This window comes from Orcinus orca, chromosome 19 (genome assembly GCF_937001465.1).
Source record: "Orcinus orca chromosome 19, mOrcOrc1.1, whole genome shotgun sequence".
Taxonomy (NCBI): Eukaryota; Metazoa; Chordata; class Mammalia; order Artiodactyla; family Delphinidae; genus Orcinus; species Orcinus orca.
Genome location: NC_064577.1, coordinates 28,180,546 through 28,205,407, shown reverse-complemented (window position 1 = coordinate 28,205,407; position 24,862 = coordinate 28,180,546). Strand labels below are relative to the sequence as shown.

General features: G+C 52.8%; 1 protein-coding gene and 1 long non-coding RNA gene across 6 annotated transcripts; one reads left to right on the top strand and one right to left on the bottom strand.

Moving 5' to 3' along the window:
• Positions 1-10,292: 10,292 nt before the first annotated feature.
• Positions 10,293-24,862, top strand: FADS6 (fatty acid desaturase 6). The gene is made up of 6 exons (XM_004275449.3): positions 10,293-10,547; positions 11,206-11,372; positions 20,634-20,814; positions 22,092-22,279; positions 23,689-23,868; positions 24,460-24,862. Exons 1-6 carry the CDS (start codon positions 10,385-10,387, stop codon positions 24,607-24,609), a joined length of 1,029 nt encoding a protein of 342 aa, XP_004275497.1. The 5' UTR covers positions 10,293-10,384; the 3' UTR covers positions 24,610-24,862.
• Positions 17,631-23,692, bottom strand: LOC117203543 (uncharacterized). Of its 5 annotated transcripts, none has more exons than XR_004486349.2 (3): positions 22,593-23,692; positions 18,846-20,498; positions 17,631-18,621 (listed from the first exon to the last, which is right to left on the bottom strand). It is a non-coding gene; the product is annotated as an uncharacterized LOC117203543 (long non-coding RNA). The 5 variants fall into 5 exon arrangements; XR_004486351.2 differs by having other exon boundaries at positions 17,631-19,203; positions 19,390-20,498; XR_007473348.1 differs by having other exon boundaries at positions 17,631-18,966; positions 19,390-20,498.

Here is a 24,862-nt window from a genome sequence, read left to right as displayed (position 1 = left end):
CAGCCTCCTGGCGCCGCTGGTTCAGGGAAGGACATGGGGGTGAGGACTCGCAAAGACAAGATAGAGGAGGTTGGAACCTCAGCGTGGAGGCAGAGACTAACCGGAAGCAGTGGGGGCTGGAGCTTCCATGGGTCAGTGTGGCTGGAGGGTAGAAGACTGGGGTGCAGGAGCAGGTGTGGCTCCAGGAAGCCTGAGGGTACTTTAAACACAGTGAAGGGAAGAACTTTACACGGTAGGGACTCAACTTTCTCTACTTGTCCCCCTAAAAATTTAGATGGAGGTTAGGGAAATTCTAAAAAGCTAGAATAATGAATGATTCTTCGCTTTTGGGGATTAGAATCTGGTGCCAATATGGACACTTGCCCTGGGAAAATGCATGTTGAAATACGTATACACTCACGTACAACTTTCCTCGTAATTCCAGACAGCTCCTGAAGTGCGGAGAGGTCCGGGGACCCCAGGTTAAGAAGCATTAGTTAGACTGCTGTGAAGTTACATCATCAGTGAGATTACCGATTTGATGGAGGTGGGAGTGGTGAAATGAATCAGAGGCAGGAAGGACCTCCGGGGTATGTGGCACAGACTTCTCTCTCTCTCTCTCTTTTGTTTTTTGGCTGCTCTGGGCAGCATACGGGATCTTAGTTCCCCGGCCAGGGATCGAACTCCTGCCCCCTGCTGTGGAAGCGCGGAGTCTTAACCACTGGACCGCCGGGGAAGTCCCACAGACTTCTCATTTTACAGATGAAGTAACCGGGGCCACATGGCAACAGAGCAGTCAAGTGAGCAAAGTGACACTAGGTCTCATGATGCTTCCCATGGTGCCAGCTGCCTCCTGTCCCCAAGTTAGACCAGTCCTGGACAGCACCATACCCCTGTCCTCCCAGCACCTTCTCTGAGACAAGCCTGGGTTGTACGGGAGGTGGCCATGCTCAGGAGAAAGCCTGATCTGGGCAGCAAAACTGGCTCTGCCCCTTTTTAGTTGTGTTGCCTTGGGCAAGTTACCCAGTCTCTCAGAGTCTGTTTCCTCATCTGCAAAATAGGTATTACAGTTTATTATAATATATCAATAAGTGTTAACCCCACAGGTCATTAGGAGGGTGAAATGATGAGCACGGAAAGCGCTTAACGTGCTGCCCGATATTTACCGCACATCAGTTACCAACGATCACAGTTATTGGTGGTCTGAAACAGGCCCCTGGGGCACTCCTTGCATCTGTGGTCCCAGCCACCCGGTAGGTGAGTCCTAGGCAGTTCCAGGGAGCAGTCCTGCTTTTCTGACCCCTATATAAGAGTGAACCCCGCACCAATCACACTAGCTCCTGGAGATGGCTCTGCGGGCGTCCTCATCTGACCAGCAGGGGGTGTTGACAATCCAGCCAGCGGTTAAGAAATAGTCAGCTAGCCACCATCTAGTGGAAGGACCCAGGGAGGAGCCAGAGCTGTTCCTGAGGTGCCCGAGGAGCTGGGTGTCTTTTACGGAGGGGGAGTCGCATGCCCACTGGCCTGGGCCCACCTCATGCTACTGTCTGAACTTGACCAAGGCAAGTGAGGGGTTTTAGCCTTCATAGGTGAAGATATTGAGTATCAGAAAGGTTTTCTGATGTGCCCAAGAAAGAAAAGTTCAGGATCCCTGACCTTTGTCCCTTCTGTCACCCCTATGCCACCCCTGTGTTTTTACTATCAATTGTTGAGAGCTTGTAAGGTGTCAGGTGCTTATGTTAAGCACTTTATATACATTCACCCCTCACAATAAAATCACAACCCTATAAAACAAGGAACATACTGTGATTATTATCCCCTTTTACAGGTGGGAAAACAGAGGGTCAGAGCGGTGATATGACTTGCCCAAAGTCACAGAGCTATTAGGTGGTGACCTAGGCCTCAAGGACAAATGTCCGTGGTACTGAAACCTGCGGGCCTAACCACGGTGCTGTAGGCCCCCAAGCACTCGTACTGTACCCTTTGATGGGGGTTGTCCTTGATCTTGGGTCCCCTTGACCTGGGCATGCCTGGTCCTGAGCAGGTGCCAGACTCAGCCTGAGGTGGGGTGGGGACATGCTGGCAGATTCAGCAGCCCAAGCACATGGTCTGAGACACAGCGCTCACCTGCCCTGGGGGGAGCTGGGCTGAGAGAGGGCAGGTCGGGTCATGGGGCCACCGGACAGGATACTGGGGGACAGTGTGGGAGGTTAAAAGCTTTGTGTCTCAAGCCTGCCGAGATGGGGAGCAGGCCTGCAGAAGTATTCCCTCCCAGAGAGTCTGTCTGCTTTCTTTTTGTCTTCTTGTCTCTTGGTCCCATTTCTCCCTGTGACACTGGGACTCCTGGTGTCCCCCTCTCTCCCCCTCTTTCTATTATCTCACCTCCCCAGGCCTCAGTCTCTCTTGGTGTCTGTGACATAATCAGAAATAGATAACTGGTCTCTGCTCCTGGCTCCTGACACAGAGCTCCTAAATCCCTTGGAATTTCCTGGGATGACAGGAGCATCTTTTGTTCTAATGGAGTGACTCTGGGTGGGCTCTTTGACGGCTTCAGGATGGGGGCTGGTCACCAGAAAGACCAGGCCACGATTAGAAGCTTGAAACTTTCAGTGCCACCCCCCATCTATTGTGGGGTGGGGGAGAGGGGCTGGAGGTTGAGTTAATAATTGATCGTGATGAAGCTTCCATAAAAATCCCTAAACGACAGGGTTCGGAGAGCTTCTGAGCTGGTGAACGCATCCACATGCCGACTCCACGTGGAGTTGGGTACAGAGGTTCCTGCACTTGGGACCTTCCTGTACCCTGTGTATCTCCATCTGGCTGTTCACGTATAACCTTTATGATAAACCAGTAAATGTAAGGAGAGTGCTTTTCTGAGCTCCGTGAGCTGTTCTAGCAAATTATCGAACCTGAGGTGGTGGGTTGTGGGAACCCCCGAATTTGTAACCAAGCTGTCTCAAACCTAGTCAGGCTGGCTCCCGCTGTGCCGTGTCTCATCACGATGGAGGGCATTTATTGAGCGCCTGCTGTATGTCAGCACCTGACATCTGTGATTTTGGTGAATCCTCATGACAGCCTCATTGAATAATGACAGGGGATTATTAAACCCATCTGACAGAGGAGAAAACCGAGACTCCAAGCCACCACGTCGTTGCTCAGGTCACAGAGCCAGTAAGAGCACAAACAGGGCCTGACTCGTCATCTGTCTGACCCTGGACGGGCTGCTTCTCATCACCCCATTTCCTCCAGGAAGGTTGAGGGCAGTGAGCCCTCCCTGGGTTTCTATCGCTGGATGACTTAACTCCTGTGGGATTTGGAGCCCGAGGTGGGGAAACTTCTGGCAAGTCCATTCAGAGCCCCAAATGCTTGGTCTTTCGAGAAAGCTCTTGGGGCATGCAGTGTGGTGAGCCCTGGGAAGCTGAAAGTCCCCCGGGCACTATTCCTACCTTCATCTACTCCGACTTCTTTATTCCACAGGCAGGAAGGTCTGCATGGGCAGGTGTTCTGAGGGCTGCGGGACCCTCTCCCTGCTCTGGATGTACACACATCTGGGAGGTTGCCCCACTGGACCCTGAACAGTAACGGGTGGTCAGGGGAGGGGGCTTTCTCGGGAGCAACAGCAGCTACCAGTGGAGTCTGGCCCCTGACCTCACTGCCCCACGGGGGCTCTCTTTATCCACAGAATCAAACTGCCCCTCACAGCACTGTCTCTTCAAGTCTCACAACAGCCATCTGAGCAGGGCGAGGGCAGGAAGGTATTATTTACAAGCTCCAGGTTCAGGGGGGCAGTGACCTGCTAGCAACTGCATAAGCCAGGATGGCTAGTCTGGGCCATTCGCACTGCTGTACGCGGCCAGCTGCCTTCTCAGAACACGTATCTAGCACTTTCTACATACCGGGCACAGCAAACCCATGAGAACGGTACCATTGCCCTGCCTCACGGGTAAGGAAACCGGGACTCAGGCAGGTTAAGTCATTTCTCCAAGCCTCGGAGTGCAGAAGTGTCAGGGCTGTGGGATTCGCACCCCAAACTCTCCGTGGCGGCCCCAGCCTCCCCCATTCACTGTGCCGCCTCCCCCGGCGCTCACCCTGCACAAGGGCGGCTCAGGGGCTCCCCAGGTCAGAACAGGGGCTCAGCTGGCCGGGTCTGGGGAGGTGGGATGGGGGCAGGTGGCGCTCACTGCGTCTTCTTCCTCCGTTCTTGTTGTCTCCTGCTCAGCCTCTCAGCTGTACCACTGACTGCTCTGTGCCTGTGTTGGCGTGTGTGTGTGCGTGTGTGTGTCTGTGTGTGCGTGTGTGTGATGTGGCGAGGACCCTGATGTGTATCCATGATGCATGGGGTGGGTGTAGCGGACCCAAAGCTTCCTGTGAAGCTTGTATGTATTTGTGAGCCTGAGTGTGCTTGTGTGTCTCTGTAGTTTTGCTCATTTATCTTTACTTCGGGGTTTTGCTCATTTATCTTTACTTCGGGGTTTCCAAGTTTCCCAGAGGAGAGGTGTGTGGGCGTGTGTGTGCATGTGAGTGTGTGAGCACACACAGAGGCCCCGTGACTTTGTCTAGAGTCTGTTTTAGGCTCCTCCTCCCACCTGTTATCTGTTTTTAGAGGCCCAGCCCCTTTAGACTGGAAGTTTCACTCTCATGGCAGTCATGGCGGCCTGTGTTGGAGATGGAGGCATCACAGGGTGGAAGGAGCCTGAATCCCCAGGTCCCCACCTGACCCATAGCGGACAGTGATGTGAGCAAGAAATAAACCCGTACTGTGTTTAGCCACTGAGATATTTGGGGTTATTTGTTACAGCAGAGCACACCGAATCTTGTGGCAGATCATGGTGTGAGGGGGGATCATCGCCGGAAGTACATGACAGCTGATGCCTAATGCAAGCCGGGAGGACTTCCCTGGCGGTCCAGTGGTTAAGACTCTGCGCTTCTGCTGCAGGGGGCGTGGGTTTGATCCCTGGTCAGGGAACTAAGATCCCGCATGCCACGCATGGCCAAAAAAAAATAATAATAATAATAATGCAAGCTTGGAGATGACGAGGTCAGAGGAAGGGAAAGACACAGAGCTGGAGCGCCTGTCATACCGTAGATGCTCAATAAAATGGGTTGAATGAGTGGAATATACGAGAACCCTGGAAAAACTTTGCAGGGGTGGCTGATGTCACCAGAGCCCCAGAGGACGGGTGGGGCTTGGATGGGGGGTGAGAGCAGAAACAATTTCCCTGGGAATAAAGACAGAGAAGTGAGAAAGGGCAATACCCATCCAGGGGTCAGAGGTCAGGGAGCAGTCACTCTGGCCCAAGCAGGAGAGTAGTCAGAGGTGGAGCTAGAACTTGGAGGCCCTCAAAGACCAAGCTGAGCATCTAGAATTTAGGCTATGGTCTAGTCATCTCCAAAGTGGGGTATGCACACAGTCTATTGGGGTACAGGAAGAAAATATTAAAACTCCTGTTGATATTTATCTCACTCCTTTTTTAGTGTATATGAAGATACTAAGGCTCAGAGAGGTTGAGTGACTTACCCAAGGTCACACAGCTAGCAAGCATCCCAGACTCTAAAGCTGTGCTCTTCATGTACGCTGACTGAGTCTTGTGTGGACAGGTGAGAGGTTGAGTGGGAGCCGAGGCAGGTCTAGAGAAGGGCGGCTGGGAGGTGTAGACAGCCCCTAGCCCTGGCTGTCTCTTTCTTAGCAGCAGGTTAGCAGCCCATTGTGGGCAGAGGGCAAGGAGCCTGCCCAGACCTGCCCCCCAGAACCTGTTGTGAGAAGCCAAGCAGAGAGCCTTGATGGGAGCAGGGCTGCCTGGCCAACCACCCAGAGCCTTTCACGCCAGGCTTTGTTCTCACAAGTCATTCTCACCTTTGCTGGGAGTGGGAGGCAGACGACCAGGAGCTGAGAGCTCAGAATGGGCTGACAGAGAGGAATGGAGAAGAGTTTGGTAAATCAGCCGCTCTGCCCCCCACCCCCCCACCACACGATCAGCTGCCAGCCCCCCTGGCCAAGGCAACACAGATGCCAGCCCCACCCTGCTTTCCCATCCTTTACTGTTCTGGATTTATGGGTGCCGTCTACCTGCTGATTAATACCTCTTAAAAAAAAAATTCCAATTTTAAAAATCAAAAAAAAGTTTGAAGTACTAGTTGATTTACAATATTGTGTTAGTTTCAGGTGTACAACAAAGTGATTCAGTTTTATATTATATATATATATATATATATATACACATATATACATTTCAGATTATTTTCCATTATAGGTTATTACAAAATATTGAATATAGTTCCCTGTGTTGTACAGTAAATCCTTGTTGCCTATCTATTTTATGTATAGTAATTTGTATCTGTTAATCCCATACTGCTAATTTATCCCTCCCCCTGATCCCTCTCCCCTTTGGTAACCATAAATTTGTTTTCTAAATTAAAGCAAATGTTTTAATTAAAGTATAACACACATACAGAAAAATGCACATATCATTACAGTATAGCAGGATGAATTTTTATAAACTGAACACAGTCAAGGATAACTAACATCCGATCAAGAAACAAAACGTGTACCAGCCCCCAGAAATCCCTTGTATGCCCTTCTGGTCGCTACCCCTCATCAGTAACGGCCACCCTAAGCCTGTTTTTGAACTTTATATGAATGGAATGAAACAGAGGCGGGGCTCGGCTGCGTCTGGTGTATCTTGTTAAACGTTAGGTATGGGCTGAATGGTACTCCATGGCAGGCATAGACCACTTTTTTTGGCAGGGGGCCGTGCTGTGTGCTTGCAGGATCTTAGTTCCCCGACCAGGGATTGAACCAGGGCCCATGGCAGTGAAAGCGCAGAGCTCTAACCACTGGACACCCAGGCAATTCCCCATATTGTATTTATTCTTCTCCTGTTGGGGGACATTTGAGTTGTCCCCAGTTTTCGCCTGTTTTGAGTATTGTTGCTATGAATGTTTTTGTATGTTTCTTTGCATTTGTTGAGTATGTACCTAGGGAAGTGTTCAGCTCATTGAATTTTAAAGGGAAATCTGCTTTGCTGTTTTGTTGTTGCTTTAGTTGACTTTATTGAGGTGTAATTAACTATAATAAAATGCACCCATTTTTGAGTGTGCGTGTCAGTGACTTTTGACAGATGTCTGCATCCACGTAAACACCACCACAATCAAGATACAGATCATTTCCCTCCTCCTAGAAAGTTTCCTCATGTCCCTTTGTAATTAATGTCCCCCACCCACTCCTCCCTAGGCAAGGACTGATTTTATTTCCTTCTTTTTTTTAATATTTATTTATTTGGCTGCATCGGGTCTTATTTGCGGCTCACGGGCCCTCTGGTTGAGGCGTGCGGGCTCAGTAGTTGTGGCGCATGGGCTTAGTTGCTCTGCAGCACGTGGGATCTTCCCAGACCAGGGCTCAAACCCGTGTCCCCTGCATTGGCAGGCGGATTCTTAATTACTGCGGCACCAGGGAAGTCCCTGATTTGATTTCTATCACTATATATTAGTTCCGCCTGTTCTTGAAGTTATAAAAGGGATCATAGAAAGTAACTGTGTCTTCTTACCCTCCACATAATGTCTGTGAGATTACATCTATCAGCTCATCTACACTGTTGCCTGCGCCAACTCCTCCTTTTTATCGTGTAGGTTGTGTGAGTGTATCATAGCTGCTGTGTCCATTCTCCATTCTCTGTTTCCAGCTTGGCTATAACGAATAATGCTGCGATGATTGTTCAGGTTCACGTGTTTACATGGACTCATTTTCATTCCTGTTGGGTGAATACCAGGGAGCTGAATTGCTGGGTCATAGGGTAAGTGTATATTACCTTAAAAGAGACTGCCACACTGTTTTCCAAAGGGTTTGTACCACTTTCTGCTCACATCAACAGTGAATGAGAGGTCAGTTACCCCACATCCCCTTGCCAATGCTTAGCGCTGCCCCGCTATTTATTTCCAGCCATACTCGCTGTCTGAAGGGCTTTCTCATTCGGATTTTAATTTGCATTTCCCTAGGGACTAATGACATGGAGCCTCTTTTCATGGGTTTATTGGCCATTTGTACATTTTCTTTGGTGAACTGTCTATTCAAGTCTTTCGGATTTTTGTTTTTCCCCCCATCTCCCAACCCACAGCCCCTTCCCCTGCCATCTACACCCAAAGTACCCTCTTGTTTTAACTCTGCTCTAAATTAAGTCTGCTTCTCTCCAAGGAGGCTACCAGTCAGCCCCAGCCCATGGGGATTCTTTGCTCCTCTGAGCTCCTCTAATACTCGTCCACCTCTGCTCCTGTTCGACACAGCATTTGCCTCCTTCCAGCACCACTTAGAGGTCCAGAGGGCAGCCCAGGCCTGGAGAGGGGCTTCCTGGTACCAGGAAGTTCCCCAGTCTATAGAATGAAAGCAGTAGAATTTCGCCCTTATAGAATTACAATGTTGCATGTTAATATCAAATATCCTTTTAAAAATTGTAGGTATCGGGCTTCCCTGGTGGCGCAGTGGTTAAGAATCCGTCTGCCAGTGCAGGGAACACGGGTTCTAGCCCTGGTGCAGGAAGATCGCACATGCCGTGGAGCAACTAAGCCTGTGTGCCACAACTACTGAGCCCACGTGCCACAACTACCGAGGCTGCACACTACAACTACTGAAGCCCGTGCTCCTAGAGTCCGTGCTCCGCAACAAGAGAAGCCAGCACAATGAGAAGGCTGCACACCGCAACGAAGAGTAGCCCCTGCTCGCCACAACTAGAGAAAGCCCGCACACGGCAACAAAGACCCAGTGCAGCCAAAAATAAATAAATAAAATTAATTAATTAAAAAATAATTGTAGGTATCCCCTCCCTGAAAATGCTAGTATGTTTGAGAAGGAAGAATCTCTGATAAAAACAAAGGGTGATTGGATTTAGAGACTTCCTGGATTTGAGTGCTGGTTTTGCCATTTAATAACTGTGGGGTGACTGTGGGCAGATCCGGGCCCCCATCAATTAAATGGGGATGACGTCATCCTCACAGAGTTGTGGGGGATACACCAAGCCTAATAAGTACCTGGAAGTCACTGGTAAACTGTACGGAGCCAGACGTGTGTGTGGTGAGAACTGGCCTATTAAATCGTAAGCCCTTTTGAATAGCAACCTGGTAAAGAAATCTTGCCCTTTTATAAAAAACTGGAGGGATAAACTCATAAGAAATAGTGAAGGAAAACGCCAAGGAAGACCGAGGAATCTTAAGTCTTAAGTGTACCTGACCCTCTTTCATAGACTTCTCCTCCATCTCTTCCCTCCTGCCACCTTCCCCTCTTCCCCCTCCCCCTCCCCCCCGCCCCTCCCCCTCCCCCTCTCCAAAGGTCTCCTGAGGCCAGTGCTGCTGTCCTCACCATCCCAGACCTCATTTTTAAAGGGACTTCAGTATAAAACCAGGGGGAAAGTTAAAAAAGAAAAAGGAGAAAGGACCCTCAGGAGCCGAGAAGGGTGTTTGCAGAACACAGTGGCTTGTGCTCCTGGGGCCAAGGCCGACCTCCAGCAGCGCTGGGTTGGGGCCTGGGCTGATGGGAAGGGCTAGGACGAGTGCTGTTTGCCTTGGCTTTCAGACCCGGGCACCGCCCCCGAGTGAGCGGCACTGCAGAGGGACCCCACCTGGAATGCTGAGCTCTGAACGTTTTTTCCCTATAGTTATCCCTTCTCACCCCCAAAGCCACTGGGCTGGGAAGCCAACCCTCCACGGGTCACCGCTGCTAAAGCCGGATTCAAAGGGGTGCCCCCACTCCCCCACTGGTCTGGGTAGAGTGAGGCCTCGAATTTTCTGTCCCATGAATTCAAAAATATTTTCGTGCACTGTTTAAGGTACTGAAGATACAGCTTGAGCAAAATCGGCAAAGTGAGGCCTGTCGGCACCAGCGCCCAGTCTGTCGGTGGAAACAGGGAACAAATGTCCGTGTCTTGTGTGGGAGAGTCCGCTAAGTGCTACTGAGAAAAATACTTAAGCTATGGGATAAAAATGGTACCACAAACCCGAGCGGGGTGCGGGGTCCGGGAGAACGCGAGGGAGTTATTTGAGATCAGGCAATCAGGGAAGGCCCTCGGGGGTCTCCCCTGGGGTCTCTGTGCCCCCGCCCCGCCCCCGCCGGGGCCGCTGGACCGCGAGCTGCTTCTGGCTCCGGATGGCCTCCCCACCCCTGCACATCTGCGCGCTCGTCCTGCGGCGATTCTGGTCCTGCCCGCCGGGAGGGTGGCCCCGGGCCGGGTGGCCGCCGCGCTCGGCAGCAGGAGCCCTGGCGCCCGGCACGCGCCCTAACCGGGGGGCGGGGATCCCAGCCGCGCGCGTGACTCCGCCCCGGCCCGCGCCGGCTCGCGCTCTGCGCTTAGCCCGCCCGGCGCCGCAGCCGCTCCGGGTCATCCGAGTCCTCCGCGGGCGCCGAGCCCGCCGCGCGGAGCCCATGGAACCGGCGCGGGGCGAGCTCCGTGCGAGCGGCGGGGCCGAGTCGCTGCTGGGCGAGCTGGAGGTGCGGGTCCAGGACGTGGTGAGGGTGAGCTCGTGGTGGGAGCGCCACGGCGTGGACTGCGCCATCCTCGCGCTCAGCCTCCTCGCCTTGCCACCCGGTGAGGGACACGGGGCCAGGGCGATCAGGGGCCCGGCTGGGATGGGGGCGGTGGGAGGCGGGGGAGGGAGACGGAGAGGGCTGGGGGGCGGCGGGGTGGGGTAGACGGCGCGTGCCCGGGACCCCGGGACAGAGGGTCAACCCCGAAAGTCTAGTTGGGGTGTCCTGCCTGTGTCCCCAGAGGAGCCCTGATGGCGCGAAGGGCAGTGGAGGAGAAAGTTAAGCCGAGTCAAGGAGAGGCAGGGAAGAATGAGGTGGCCTGGGGAAGGAGAGGGTGCTCCAAGGGGACACCAGGGATGGGGTGAGGGGAGTGAGAGGGAGGATGGGAGCGTTCCCTGCACTTCTGGCCTGGACCCCCCACCATGCCCTCCACACCATCACTCCTCTGGCTGGGGCGCAGAATCAAGACTCCCAGCGTCTCCTTGGTGAGTGAGTGGGGCTGTTTTGTCCCAAATCCGGTAGAGAGAGCCAACCCATGCCCCTCAGGCCATCATGGGACCTGCCTCACCGCTGTCTGTGGCAGTCCTCAGGACTGGGCCCGCTTTGGCCTGGGCTCCCAGGGATGCGGGCTGGGTTGTTTGGGCCCAGATCTCCAAGAACCAGAGAAAGGCCCTGCCCTTACCGCTCCCCTTAACACCAATTCTCCCTTCTCCATGCAGGGTTCCTGTGCCTGCGCTCTGAGAATCTCCTGGTCTTTGCCCTGGGCGTCACCATCCTGGGTGTGTGCCACTACACGCTCACTGTCAAGGGCAGCCACCTTGCCACTCATGGTGCCCTCACCGAGTCCAAACGCTGGAGCAAGATCTGGGTGCTTTTCTTTGTGGAGGTGAGCCTGGGACTGGGTGGGAACAGCTGCTGGTACTGGGTGTGTGCAGCTGTGTGTGCCCTCGAGGGCCGGCAGCTGCAGCTGTGGTCTGTGGGCCCAAGTGTGCAGCCTTCACTATGGTGGGTGTGTGTCTGTGTGTGTGCACGTCCCCAAGCCCTTGAGGGGGTAGAGGGCTGCATGAGGAATGATGAGTATTTAACTGTGGCAGCCGATGTGGTCTGACCACCCATTTCTCCTGGGGGCACCAGCTCGCCTCTCTGCAGCCCTGGGCCAAGGGTGGTAGAGCTTCCTCCTCCCACCAGGATGCCTGTGGTTGGCAGGTCCTGGCTACACCTTCGGGGCCTCCTGGTTTTGCAATCAGGGTTTAGGATGTGAACCACAGACCAAAGGGCAGGGAAGCAGGGGACTGGTGTCACAGCACCCCAGCTCTGCCATCTCAGGACACCTGACAATGGCCAAGCCATCCTAGAAGCCCCCTGTTTCCCCAGGGCTGTACCAGGAAGGCGCCTCCTCTTTCCTGACCCTTGGCCCCCCTGCTTCCACTGCCTCCCCATGCTGCCTCAACCTATGGGCACGGTCAGGAAGGCAAAGGTTTCTGGCCAGGTTGCCCTTCTCTCTGGACTGGTGTCAGGCCTTCCAGTTCTTCTGAGAGCCCCTTCCCTCCTTTCCAGGCGACCTCTCCCGTGGCCACCCAGGTCCCTTATGAACTAATATGAAAGCTGGTACCAGAAACAGCCCTTTTTTGCCAGGAACTGGTTACCATGACCAATTAACTCAATTATTAACTTTTTAAAAGAGCTTTTATTTATTTATTGGCCACGCCTCGTGGCATGCAGGATCTTAGTTCCCCGAGTAGGGATCGAACCCGTGCCCCCTGCAGTGGAAGTGTGGAGTCTTAACCACTGGACTGCCAGGGAAGTCCCTCAGTTATTAACTTTTAATAAAGTTATATAACTTTATAAAACTCTACGTAACTGTAAGTACACACACACGACGTTTTATAAAATTATACTGCATCGGTTGGGTGAGAGGAAGCATTTCCTACCCAGAACTCTCCATTGCCCTCATTTTCCCCAAACCCATCTCTTCCACCTGCACACATTTCTTTTCTTTTTCTTTTCTTTTCTTTTTTTAGTATTTATTTATTTACTTGGCTGCACGGGTCTTAGTTGCCGCTTGCAGGATCTTTTTTTTTTTTAGTTGAGGCATGGGAACTCCTATTAGTTGCGGCGTGTGGGATCTAGTTCCCTGACCAGGGATTGAACGCAGGCCCCCTGCATTGGGAGCTTGGAGTCTTAGCCACTGAACCACCAGGGAAGTCCCTTGCACACATTTCTAAAGTGCCAAGGACAAGGGGGAACCAATGGGTCCTCAGGGTCCATTTGAAGACACTCTCCTTCCCGGGGACCCCTGGGCACTGGTCCCAGCCAGACCCTAAGGTGCAGGCCCAACCGTGGAGCCAGGGTCAGATGCCCCCTGAGTTTGTCATCACAGGCAGGGGAGGAACCGGGCATGTTAGGCAGTCACATGGGACACGAGAGGGAGGGTTAGCTCTGTGTGGATTTGACAAAGCTGTACTGAGTCCCAGGGGCCTGGGGGCAGCTAAGAAGGAGTCGTCTTCCCAGGCTCCCCAGCAGGAGGGCTCCAGGCGAACCAGAGCATGTGGCCCACCCTGAAAGACCCAGGCAGCCTGGTGGCTGCACCTCCTCTTGTCCCCTGGGACCCAGGGCAGTGGCCTCATCTTTGCCTCCTTGTCCCTTTAGCGCCTGGCACAGGGCTGAACTCAATATTTGTTGATGATGACCCTGCAGGTGATGGGGGGGACAAGGTCCAGGGAAAAGCCAGCTGCTGGAGGGTCACAGCCTAGAGGTGGGTGAGCCCCCCCATGGTGGGGGGGGCTTGGCTGCCAGCCCCGTGTTGTGACAGAGGCTGCTATGCTGCAGTCAGCTGTGGGCAGGTCACAGATTTCTCAGATGGCCAACCTGAGTGGGAGGCCTCCACTCTTCCACGCCCCCATCAAGGCATGGCCCTGGCCACCCTCTGGGGAAGATCCAGCTCCCAGTGAGAAGGAGGGGTGGCTCCACCTCCTCAGCCCATGGCATGGCGGGGCGAGTGGAGTCCTGGGTCTTGTCCGCCAGGCAGGGGACAGCGTCAGGGGCACTTTGGACACAGTGGCTGCCTTTGGACCAGCATCTAAGTGTTAGTTTCCTCACCTAATAAATGAGAATAATGTTTCCTCCCTCATGAAGCCAGCATGAGGATTAAACGAGACATCCTAGATCTTCATTTAGGGTTTGGGCCTGACTCTTCAATGTTTGCTTCGAAGTAACAAGTTTCTTTCTTTTTTTTTTTCCTCTGGAGGGAACACAGTCAACTGCAAGGAAAGGGTTAGTAATTTAAAAGAAAAATTTATTTATTTATTTATTTTGGCTGCGCGGGGTCTTAGTTGTGGCACTCGGGATCTTAGTTGAAGCATGCGGACTCTTAGTTGCAGCATGCAGGATCTAGTTCCCCGACCAGGGATTGAACCCGGGCCCCCTGCATTGGGAGCGTGGAGTCTTACCCACCGGACCACCAGGCTAGTCCCAGGGTTAGTGATTTTTGTTGTTATTTGTTTTGTTTTCTCTGTTAGCGGTTTATTTTTAACTGAGGTTGACCAACTTATGCAAAGCTCAGTGGACGTGTGTGTGTGTGTGTGTGTGTGTGTGTGTTGAGGGGGCTGTTTGTTCAGGTCCTGGACCACCACCTGTCCTTTGCATCACGCAAAGGACCAGCTCTCGACATGCAGGATCTCAGCGGACGACCTGGGACCCTCTTGGATCCCTGGCTCTCCCCGTCTGCCACGTCCTGTTGTCTCTCTGTAATCCTCCTCTTGTTGGCTGCCTGTGCTTTTCCCAAACCGTGACCCTCAGGAGGCAGCATCACTATAGAAGAATCTAGTCCGCTAGTTGCAGCCTCAGGTGTCAGCTGAATGTCACTGGCTTTCCTGGGGCAGCCAGCTTTTGCCTGGTTTGTCTGAAGGTCTGCTGTCAAGGGCTGGGGGTGAGACAGGTCGCTGTGACCCATCAGATCTGAGGGGAGGAGCTGGCAGGATGGACGGGGTGGCTGGCATCCAGGTTGCTGTTGTTTCTCTGCAAAAGTATCCCAAATCATACACCAGGAAGTTCACCCACACCAGGATGAACTTCCCTCTGGACCCATTTCCAGTCTACATCAGAATGTTCCATTTCCCCTACTAGTGTACTCTGACCCTCTACCTTGCCCACTGATCACCCTGGCCTGGGCTATGTCGTAGGGACTACTAGTTATATTCTCGGGGACTGTCAGTCATATCCTTGGGGACTGCCAGTCAAAGGCCACAGGAATGTGGGGGGCAGGCTGGGGCGGGCAGGCCCCCATGTTTTAAGTACTGAAGCTTGGGAAAGATTTTTTTTTAATTTATTTTATTGAAGTATAGTTGATATACAATGTTAATTTCTACTATGCAGCAAAGTGATTCAGTTTTCCATATATATATATATGTACACACACACACACACACACACATTCTTTTTCATATTCTTTTCCATTCTGGTTTATCACGGGATATTGAATACAGTTCCCAGTGCTATACAGTAGGACCTTGTTGTTTATCCATGCTATGTATAATAGTTTGCATCTGTTAATCCCTAACTCCCAATCTATCCTTCCCTCATTCCCCCCTCCCCCTTGGCAACCACAAGGCTGTCCTCTATGTCTGTGAGTCTGTTTCTGTTTCGCAGATAAGTTCATTTGTGTCACATTTTAGATTCCACATATAAATGATATCATATGGTTATTTCTTTCTCGTTCTGACTTACTTCACTTAGTATGATAATCTCTAGGTCCATCCATGTAGCTGCAAATGGCGTTATTTCATTCTTTTTTATGGCTGAGTAGTATTTCATAGTATATATATACCACATCTTCTTTATCCATTCATGTGTCACTGGGCATTTAGGTTGTTACCCTGTTTTGACTATTGTAAATAGTGCTGCAGTGAACATTGGAGTGCATGTATCTTTTCGAATTATAGTTTTCTCCAGACACATGCCCAGGAATGGGATTGCAGGATCATATGACAACTCTATTTTTAGTTGGGAAAGATTAACTCCTGCAGTCAAGAGGGCTTTAGGGACTCCCTTGCAAGTCACTCACTATCAAGATGTTCCCCTGAGTAGGAGGGAACAGGCTGTACCAGTTACTAAGCTCCACTGTGTCTCAACTTCAAACCCTCCTTCTGAAGTCAGCTTTGTGCTACGGGGGTGGAGTCACAGATGGTCCACAGAGAGCACAGGCCAGCTCTGCCCTGGGGGAGGGGTGTCACCCAGGGAAACGCGGTCACCTTCGTTCCAGTCCCGTGTGGTGGTGGTGTGTGGTGGTGGTGGAAACAAAGCCGAGAACCCCCAGCCTGGTCATGATGCTTGAACGCTCCCTTGCCATGAATTCAGGGTGGCTGTTATCCTCTGGGCTGCCTCTAATCTTTCTGTTTGGCCCCTCCCACCCCCCCGAGGGGTGGTAATCTGAGTTTGCACCGCTGTGATTTTTAAGTTTTTTAATTAAAAGAATTATTTAGCAGGCAAACTCAGATCTGCAGTACAACATATACTTTAAAAAAATAAAACCTTTTTATTTTTGAAAAAATTATAGATTCATAGGACATTGCAAAAATAGATCAGAGAGGACAGAGGTCCAGTGGATCCTTCACCCAGTTTCCCCCAGTAGTTCCATTTATATAAATGTCATTCAACAGCAAACCCAGGACGTTGACATTGGGGTGTGTGTGTGTGTGTTTGTGCCATTTTATCACATGTGCAGATTTGCAAAATGTACTTTTAAGGGTTCTTGTGGTGATGCCAACTCCTGAGGGTCTCTAAAAGCCTGCCTCTGGGTGGGCTTGCCCACTGGCCCCCAGAGGCCAAGGACCCAGGAGCAGATCAGGTGGTCGTCTGTGGGGGGAAGCACTTAGTCTGAGGAGTGTCCCTGGGGGAGGGGCTTGGAGAGAAAAGGGTGGGGCTGCTCCCAGGGGCCCAGTGCCTGCCCAGTTGGGAGGGGAGATTGGAGGGAGGCTGGGTTTGCTGCGGAGCTTTGGGGGCTGAGACAGTGTTGGTCCCAAATGTCAATAGTGCCGAGAACCCCTGGTGAGAGTGTCCAGAGGAGACACTGCCAGGACAGGGCTCCTGATCCCAGGCCCAGAAGCAGGAAGGTGGCTGCAGGCTGAGCAGAGGTACAGATAAAGGCATGGATCTGGGAAGAGCATAGTGCATGAGGGACCCACAGAAACCTGGAGTCACTAGAATCTCATGGAGACTCTGGAGAAAAGGGAAAAAGGAGGCCCATGGGCCAAGCAGAGGAGCTGGGAGCTTCTAGGGACGAGGCCTGAAAAGGGAAAGAATTTCATGAGAGCCACTTGATAGGATCAGACCCGACCACATCCAGGCCGCTCCCAGCAGGATGAGGCACTCCAGGCTCCTCTGGCTTCCGCCCTCACCGCGGCCCCTCTGTTATCCGAAGGTGCTAACACATCACTGTTAGCGGGAGAGCCCGCGTGGTACCCGAGGACTCGCGCTCAGGGACTTGTGTTCTGAGTAGGGCTGCCAGATGTAGCAAATAAAAATCCAGGATGCGGGACTTCCCTGGTGGCGCAGTGGTTAAGAATCCGCTTGCCAATGCAGGGGACCATGGGTTAGAGCCCTGGTCCGGGAAGATCCCACATGCTGTGGAGCAACTAAGCCCGTGCACCACAACTACCGAGCCTGTACTCTAGAGCCCGCGAGCCACAACTACTGAGCCCACGAGCCACAACTACTGAGCCCACGTGCCACAACTACTGAAGCCTGTGCGCCTACAGCCCATGCTGTGCAACAAAGAGAAGCCACCAAAATGAGAAGCCCGTGCACCTCAACAAAGAGTAGCCCCCATTCGCCACAACTACAGAAAGCCTGTGCACAGCCATGAAGACCCAACACAGTCAAAAAAAAAAAGAAATGCAGGCAGTGTTTGGGATATATGTCTATAAAAAATGATTGGTGGGGCTTCCCTGGTGGCGCAGTGGTTGAGAGTCCGCCTGCTCATGCAGGGGACACGGGTTCGTGCCCCGGTCCGGGAAGATCCCACATGCCGCGGAGCGGCTGGACCCGTGAGCCATGGCCGCTGAGCATGCGCGTCCGGAGCCTGTGCTCCGCAACGGGAGAAGCCACAACAGTGAGAGGCCCGCGTACCGTAAAAAAAAAAAAAAAAAAGATTGGTTGTTTATCTGAGATTCTAATTTATGTGGGTGCCCTATACTTTATCTGACCAACCAGTTGCTGAGGCCTGTGGAGCCTCAGAAGCACCCCACCACCCCGCAAACTCTGAAGCCAGTGTGAAGGGGTTGCTCAGCCCTGGGATCAGTGAGAGAGGGTCTGGAGGGAGGGATGGAAGCTGGGCAGACTCCAGCCTGGAGTCCCTCCTGCCTGAGGGATGCTGCCGCTGTGACAACCCCCAGCCCCTCTTTCTCAGCTGGTCCATGCCTGTGGCCCTCTTCTCCTGCCCCATCTCTGGAGTGACCCCACCCTGCGCTGGGCCTCCAGCTGGAAGCTTGGCCCTTGTGTTGATGCCTCCTCCTCCGCCCACTCCTCACCTCCCCCAGTGGCCACACCTACAGCCTCGGGCCGTCACCTGCCTCGTCCTGCCCCTCCCCTTCCAATCCAGTAAAGTGACCTATTTGAAACCCAAGTTTGTGTCATAATCTTATAATGATGGTTTTTAATCCTGCAAAGTATTGTTTGTGTAAAAGATAAAACAGGAGAATATTAGATAACTACCTTTGGCTGCTGGCAGAGGTCTGAGGATGCTTAAGTGAAAAAACAACTAAATGAGTGAATGAGAGGCCTGGGGCCTCTGGTTTTAGCTGAGAGGGGATGTCCAGAGGAATTATACTGACATCCGCCCCGCACACACTCTGGCCACTTGCAGAGCCTGAGTGCGGCTAAGAGGTCTAGGCTCTTAAGTCTTCCTGAGGGTACAGAGGGTAGCAATATCAAGAAGCTTCTGGAACTTTCTCTGGGTCTGGATGGGAAATCCTCGTGGGTGAGACCTGTGAATAATCCTGTACGGCGGGATCATCTGTGGCACGTGGCTACATCCTCCCGCCCCTTGATGGGTGCAACTGAGACACACCGCAGTCCATGTCCAATCTCTCCTTCTCCCAAACCCACCGCGTTCCTTCTTCTTCTTCTGGAAAGAACGTCTAGATGGGAGGGAGAATTCCAGTCTTACAGAAACAGCCTCAGATCTCTTCTTAGTTATATAAAAAGGCAAAGCACACAGACTCTGGAAGCCTGTGCTGAGTCACAAATCATGTGTTACGTCAGACCACACAGGTGGCCCATCCCCGCCCCGGACCCCATTCCCAGGTCTGGGCACGTGGCTGAGCACCTGGCCCTACCAGGCTCCTGAGGGTCAAGTTCTTACCAGGCTTGGTAGGGTTCAGGCCCCAGGTCGTTTCTGGCCTTGCTACTCAAAGTGCGGTCAGCGAGGAGATGTGGAGCTTGGGCCAGAGGGGAGAGCAGATCGCTGCATTCAGCTGACATTTCTTGAAGAGAGAAGCAATGCAGACAGGATCGGCCCTCAGAGCAGAAGTACGAGGAAGGAGCAGTTAAAAACAGTCGCTTCTTCTGGTTACAGAACCGTGAGATTCAAAACACACTTGGACGCCTTGGAGAGAGGCAGGCTGGCCCCTGAGGAGGTTCTGGCAGACCCCGGCGGAGGCCCCTTTGTTGAACCAACTGCCTGGCCCTCTTGAGCAGCAGGTCCTTCCAGACCAGCAGGCCTGGAAGAGACATCACTTTAACTGACAGGCTACCTGCCCACCTTCTGCAGCCTCCCCCAGGTTCTGTCCCTTTGCAAGGTTACGAAACCAGAGATAAAACCCACCCCTCTGCGGGTTACATCATCTGAGAGCACAGCGCCTCTCCTGTTTTTGTGAACTCCACACCGTCGCTGAATCATCATTTACCTTCACGTCCTCTGCCTTGAGAGGGGCCCGTACTGTGTTGCTTTGACTGTCTTCCCCTGTCGGTAATGAAACTGCTGTTGTGACATCATATCCTACTTTTCGGCTTCATTTCGTTCCAAGGGAGAGAGTCTCTGCAGACAGTGGGAAGACAGTGTCGTTCCTTATCTGTCTTCTCGCGGTTTTGTCTCTTCTGCCTGGACTCTAAGCCTGGGTTCATGCTCTGTTGCAGTGACTCACCCCAGGGGTTTTATGCCTTATCTTGGATGGAACCAGGGTTCAAATCCCACTTCTGCCACCTACTTAGCTGAGTGAGCTGGGGTGGGCAGGTGGCCTCTATCTCAGTTTCTGCTTCTGTCAGCTGTGAATAATAACAGCACTGATAATAATAATAATAACCCCCCCACACCCTGCCAGGCTTAAGATTAATGAGTTACATGTGTAATGTGCAGAATGCTGAACACTCAACTGAGTGTGTTCTGCTGTCTGTATGGGGCTCACAGTGACTGGCATTGGTAAACCCTTCACGTCCTCCTGGAAACAGGCAGGCAGCATCTTCAATAAAATTAGCAACATCTTCTGGCTTGGATAAAATACTGGAAGAGGCTGACGGCTGCATGTTCATTTGCATATATTTGCATAAGAAACACCTTAGCGCCTCTTTTACATTCAGAATGACTGTTCTTGGAGTCTGAGCTGCTGCCGCTCACTGCCAGCTTCAGAGAATCCCACAGCGGGTCACGCCAGGGAAGAGTCACCCCTAGGAAGAAGTGAACTCTTGGTCCCCACCGGGGCACCCTCATGGACAGTTCAGAAGATGGCCTTTCTTCGCCCCCAGGCCACTCCTGCACCCCTGCCCCCACTGCTGTGGGCCCCGAATGCAAAGCAGTGTTATGAAGGCACAGACGTTTCAAAGATAAACCCTCACAAAATAATTGGCAACACATGCCAGGAGTTTTACCTGCAGTGTGTCCGATCCTCAGGCTTGCAGGCTGCAGTCACGGGGGGCTGTGCACGCCAACTGCTTTGCACGCCAAGTGGACGCAGTTGCTTTGACTGGCTGCCACTCTGTGGTCGTGGATCCCTGAGAGTTGATGTTCGAGGCTGATGAGCTGTGGGTGGAAGGCAGGAAGGCCCTGGAAATGCGTGGTCTGGGGAGGGAGGGTGTTTTCAAGGCTCCGAAGATCCTGCTTTGCTCGCCTGTGCCTGATACAGACCCCAGCGCCCTTTCTGCCTCCCTCCTCTAGGTATGCACGTCCTTCACTGCAGAGCACGCCAAGTACGGACACGTCAAGATGCACCATGGCTACACCAACGTGCTGGGCCTGGGGGACTCAAGCACATGGAGGCTGCCTTGCCTCAACCGCTACGTCTACATGTTCCTCGCTCCTCTCTTGATCCCCATCATAACCCCACTGGTGGCTGTCGGTGAGTATGCCAGGGCTGGGCCCTGCAAAGATCTGGTTCCCCCTTTCCTTCCTTCCTCTCCTGGCTTCATGGAAGAAGTGAGAAGCCCTGAGTTAAGACCAGACAGAAACTTTCTGAGACAGCCAGGCAGGGTGGAAAGAACCTTGGTCCTGGGGCCAAGTCTGGCTCTGCCACTTACTGGCTGGTGACCACAGGCAGGTAACCTAACCTCTCTGAACCTCAGGTTCTTACCTGCTCCTCAAAGAGGGTGTGAAACAATTCCACGTATTATATGAGGGATCTAAAGTAGTCAGACTCATTGAAGCAAAGAATAGAATGGTGGCACCAGGGGCTGAGGGGAGGGGAAAATGGAAAGTCCCTGTTCAATGAGCGTGAAGTTTCAGGTTTGCAAAATGAATAAATTCTAGAGATTTGCTATCTAACACTGTGCCCAGAGACAACAGTACTGTACCGCACACTTTAAAACCCATGTGGATAAATCTCATGTTAAGTGTTCTTACCACAGTAAAATAAAATAAAAATTTCAAAAACTCTGTGGCTATCTGAGAAGACTAGGAAGTTGCATGGGAAGGCATCAAATGCCTAAATAAATAAATGAATAACCTTTACTCTTTATATTTGTATACAAGCCTCATTTACCATCATCTTGTTGTCTATTTAGTAATCCCTGATCATGTTATAAACATCCACTTGTGTTATTGTTTATTAAATATCTTTTTTTCTAAAAAAAAAAAAGGATGGTGTGAAAGCATAATGAGGTCATAGATATAAAAATGCTTTCTAAATGCCTCACACTCTATTGCATGTTATAATTTTTAGTATCATATGAGCAATATCATACGGTGGAAAGAGCAGGGGCGAGGGGACAGCCAGACCTGGGCTCAAGTCCCAGGCCACCGCTTACTATCAGACTGACCTTGGTCAGGTTGCTTAATGCTCCGTTTTCTCATCCATTAAATGGGTGAGAACAACAACAACAACAAAAATACAAAAGGGAATTCCCTGGAGGCCCAGTGGTTAGGACTCGGTGCTTTCACTGCTGGGGCCCGAGTTTGATCCCTGGTCAGGGAACTAAGAATCCTGCAAGCTGCGCGGCCAAAAAAAAAAAAAAGAAAAGAAAAGAAAAGAAAATGGGCGAACCTACTTTTCAGGGCTGTGTATGGATGAGCTGAACACCTAGGTCACCCTAGTTTGCACTGTTGAGCCACCAGGGAGCCAACTCACGTTGGATCGGAACCTCGCCGACCCCTCCCTCTATCTCTTGCCCCTTCCGGCAGAACGGCTGAGAGAGGTGGAGCTCGGGACAGCCCTGCGGACGCTTGGCCTGATTTCCCTGGGCCTTTATTCTCACTACTGGCTGCTGCTGAACGTGTCTGGCTTCCAGAGCCCCAGCTCAGCCCTGGTCTGCATGCTCATCACCAGATCCCTGCTGGCCCACCCTTACCTTCATGTCAACATCTTCCAGGTGAGGCCTCCCCTACCCTGAGTGCTGGGGGGCTACAGGGATCACTCTCCAGGGTGCCTGGCGCAGGCTGGACCCTAGCTTCCGGGGGGAGAGAGAGGCCACCTGAGGAAGCATCCCTCCACCTCCCCTGCCCACCCTCTCTCTTCCTTTCTCTCTCTGGGTCATCACAGAGAGTTTTGGTCCCAGGTAAGGAGCTTCTCTTCAACACCGGCTGCCCTTCACACACAGATCAGAGATTTATTAAGAAGCTTCTATGTGTAGGTTACTAGACTAAGCTCTGTGGGGACACAAGTGAATAGGACCCAGCTCCTACCTCCAGGGCTCTTACTGTGATAAGCCCAAGGGCCATCGCAGAGGTCCCAGCACACATGTGTCGAGGCAGGCGGATGCAGGAGCTGGAGACGAAGGTCTTCATGGGAGGCCAGCAGCTCAGCACTCAGTTCTGGGCCATTTCCAGGGATGGTCACCTCCCTGCTCCCGGGACAAGTGAAGACCCCAGGTTAGAGCATCCTGCATATGACCATCCCAGCACTTACCACACTGCCATTAATGACTGAATCCCATGACATAATCCCATAGTTGTGTCCCATCTGCTTTTCCTGCTAGAGCAGAAGCTCCCGTTCACTTCCACATCCTCTAGACCGAGGACAGTGCCTGGCAAAGCAGGCGTTTATACATCTTTGTTGTTTTGTTTTTTTTAAAAAATGCATTTATTTATTTATTTATTTTTGGCTGCGTTGGGTCCTTGTTGCTGCGCACGGGCTTTCTCTAGTTGCGGCGAGAGGGGGCTACTCTTTGTTGTGGTGCACCGGCTTCTCATTGTGGTGGCTTCTCTTGTTGTAGCACAAGCTCTAGGCACGCGGGCTCAGTAGTTGTGGCTCACGGGCTTAGTTGCTCCGCGGCATGTGGGATCATCCCGGACCAGGGCTCAAACCCGTGTCCCCTGCATTGGCAGGCGGATTCTTAACCACTGTGCCACCAGGGAAGCCCTATACATCCTTGTTGAATGAAAAAATACACAAGGATGCGCAAACTTGATCTTGAACCATGAGCAGGATTTTGGTGGAAAAAAGCAGAGAAGGGTCTCTTTGGGATGCAGGCACAGGGACATGAGGGACGTCGGTGGGCAGTCGTGGGCTTAGAGGACCACGAGATCCGAAAGGCACCCAGGCCAAGCCCTTCATTGCACAGATAGGGAGACTCAGCGAGGGGCACAGACAGGGTCGCATCGCAGCTGGGTGGAGGACCTCAGCTTCCTCACGCCTCTACTGGGTCCTGCTGGAGTGGGAGGTGAGGAAGGCGGCAGAACCCACAGGTCCCCGACGCTAGCTGAGGATGCCTGAGGCAGGGTGGGGAGGCACAGGGCTGCCTGGCCCAGCCCCAGGGCGTGACCCTTGTGTCTGTCACAGCACATCGGGCTGCCCATGTTCTCCCGGGACAAGAAGCCGCAACGCATTCACATGATGAGCCTGGGGGTGCTTAACCTGCCCCGGCTGCCCGTGCTGGACTGGGCGTTCGGCCACTCCCTCATCAGCTGCCACGTGGAGCACCACCTCTTCCCCAGGCTCTCCGACAACATGTGCCTGAAGGTAGATGAGGGTCGGGCTGGGGGGGCTTGGATGAAGAAACTATCTCAGGGTGGAGGGGGAGTCACCTTCGGGGTTCTCTAACCAACTGGCCTGGTCAGAGGTTCCCAGGAAGGTCAGTCCAGGGTACAGGCAGCAGTGTGGGTTTCTGACCAGAGACACCTGGTTTTCTTACTAGCCGTGTGGCTCTGGGCAAGTTAACTGAATGTCTCTGAGCCTCGGCTTCCTCATCTGTAAAATGGGACTAAGTAGTGCTTATGCTGACAGGCTTTGAGGATGAAGTGAAGAAATGGATCTGAAATGTTGGGCCCTCCGTAGGTGTTTGGTGAAAAGGAGCTGTGGTTTATCCCCCTACGCAAAGGAGGACTGTCATAGATTTGGGAGCTCCAGAGAAGGGTGCTGGGGAGAAGCCCTCCCTTTCCCTTGCCTGCTGGAAATGGGAGGCGGGAATTCTCCAAGCCCCTCAGCTCCTCCGGAGCATCATGGGACAAAACAGACAGGAGCGGGGGGCTGGGCAGAGAAAGGGTCCCAGTGGGGATGGGCCTGCCCACAGCCCCGGCTCAGCGGCCCCTCCTCCCGCCCACCTTCTGGCAGGTGAAGCCCGTGGTGTCCCAGTTCCTCCGTGAGAAGCAGCTGCCGTACAACGAGGACTCCTACCTGGCTCGCTTCCGGATGTTTCTCCACCACTACGAGGAGCTCATGGTGCAGACCCCTCCCATCACAGAGCTGGTGGGGCTGCAGTGAGGGGCGGGCCGGCGCAGTCACCCCGCTCTCCCTTCCGGGCCCACCCCCCGGGGCTGGGAGGGCGCGTGCCCTTGCCCAGTGGGTGCGGCTCGGTTGCCTGGAGGTGGGCAGTGAGACGGGGAGCTCATGCTGGGGGGCCCGGGGGCCACCTGCCCTGCTTGCTTTTCCGGGTTTTGAGGAATACCTGGAGGAAAGGAATAAAGGTGGCTGGGCATTCCGGTCAGTCTGGACCTCAGCCAACTTCATCTCAGGA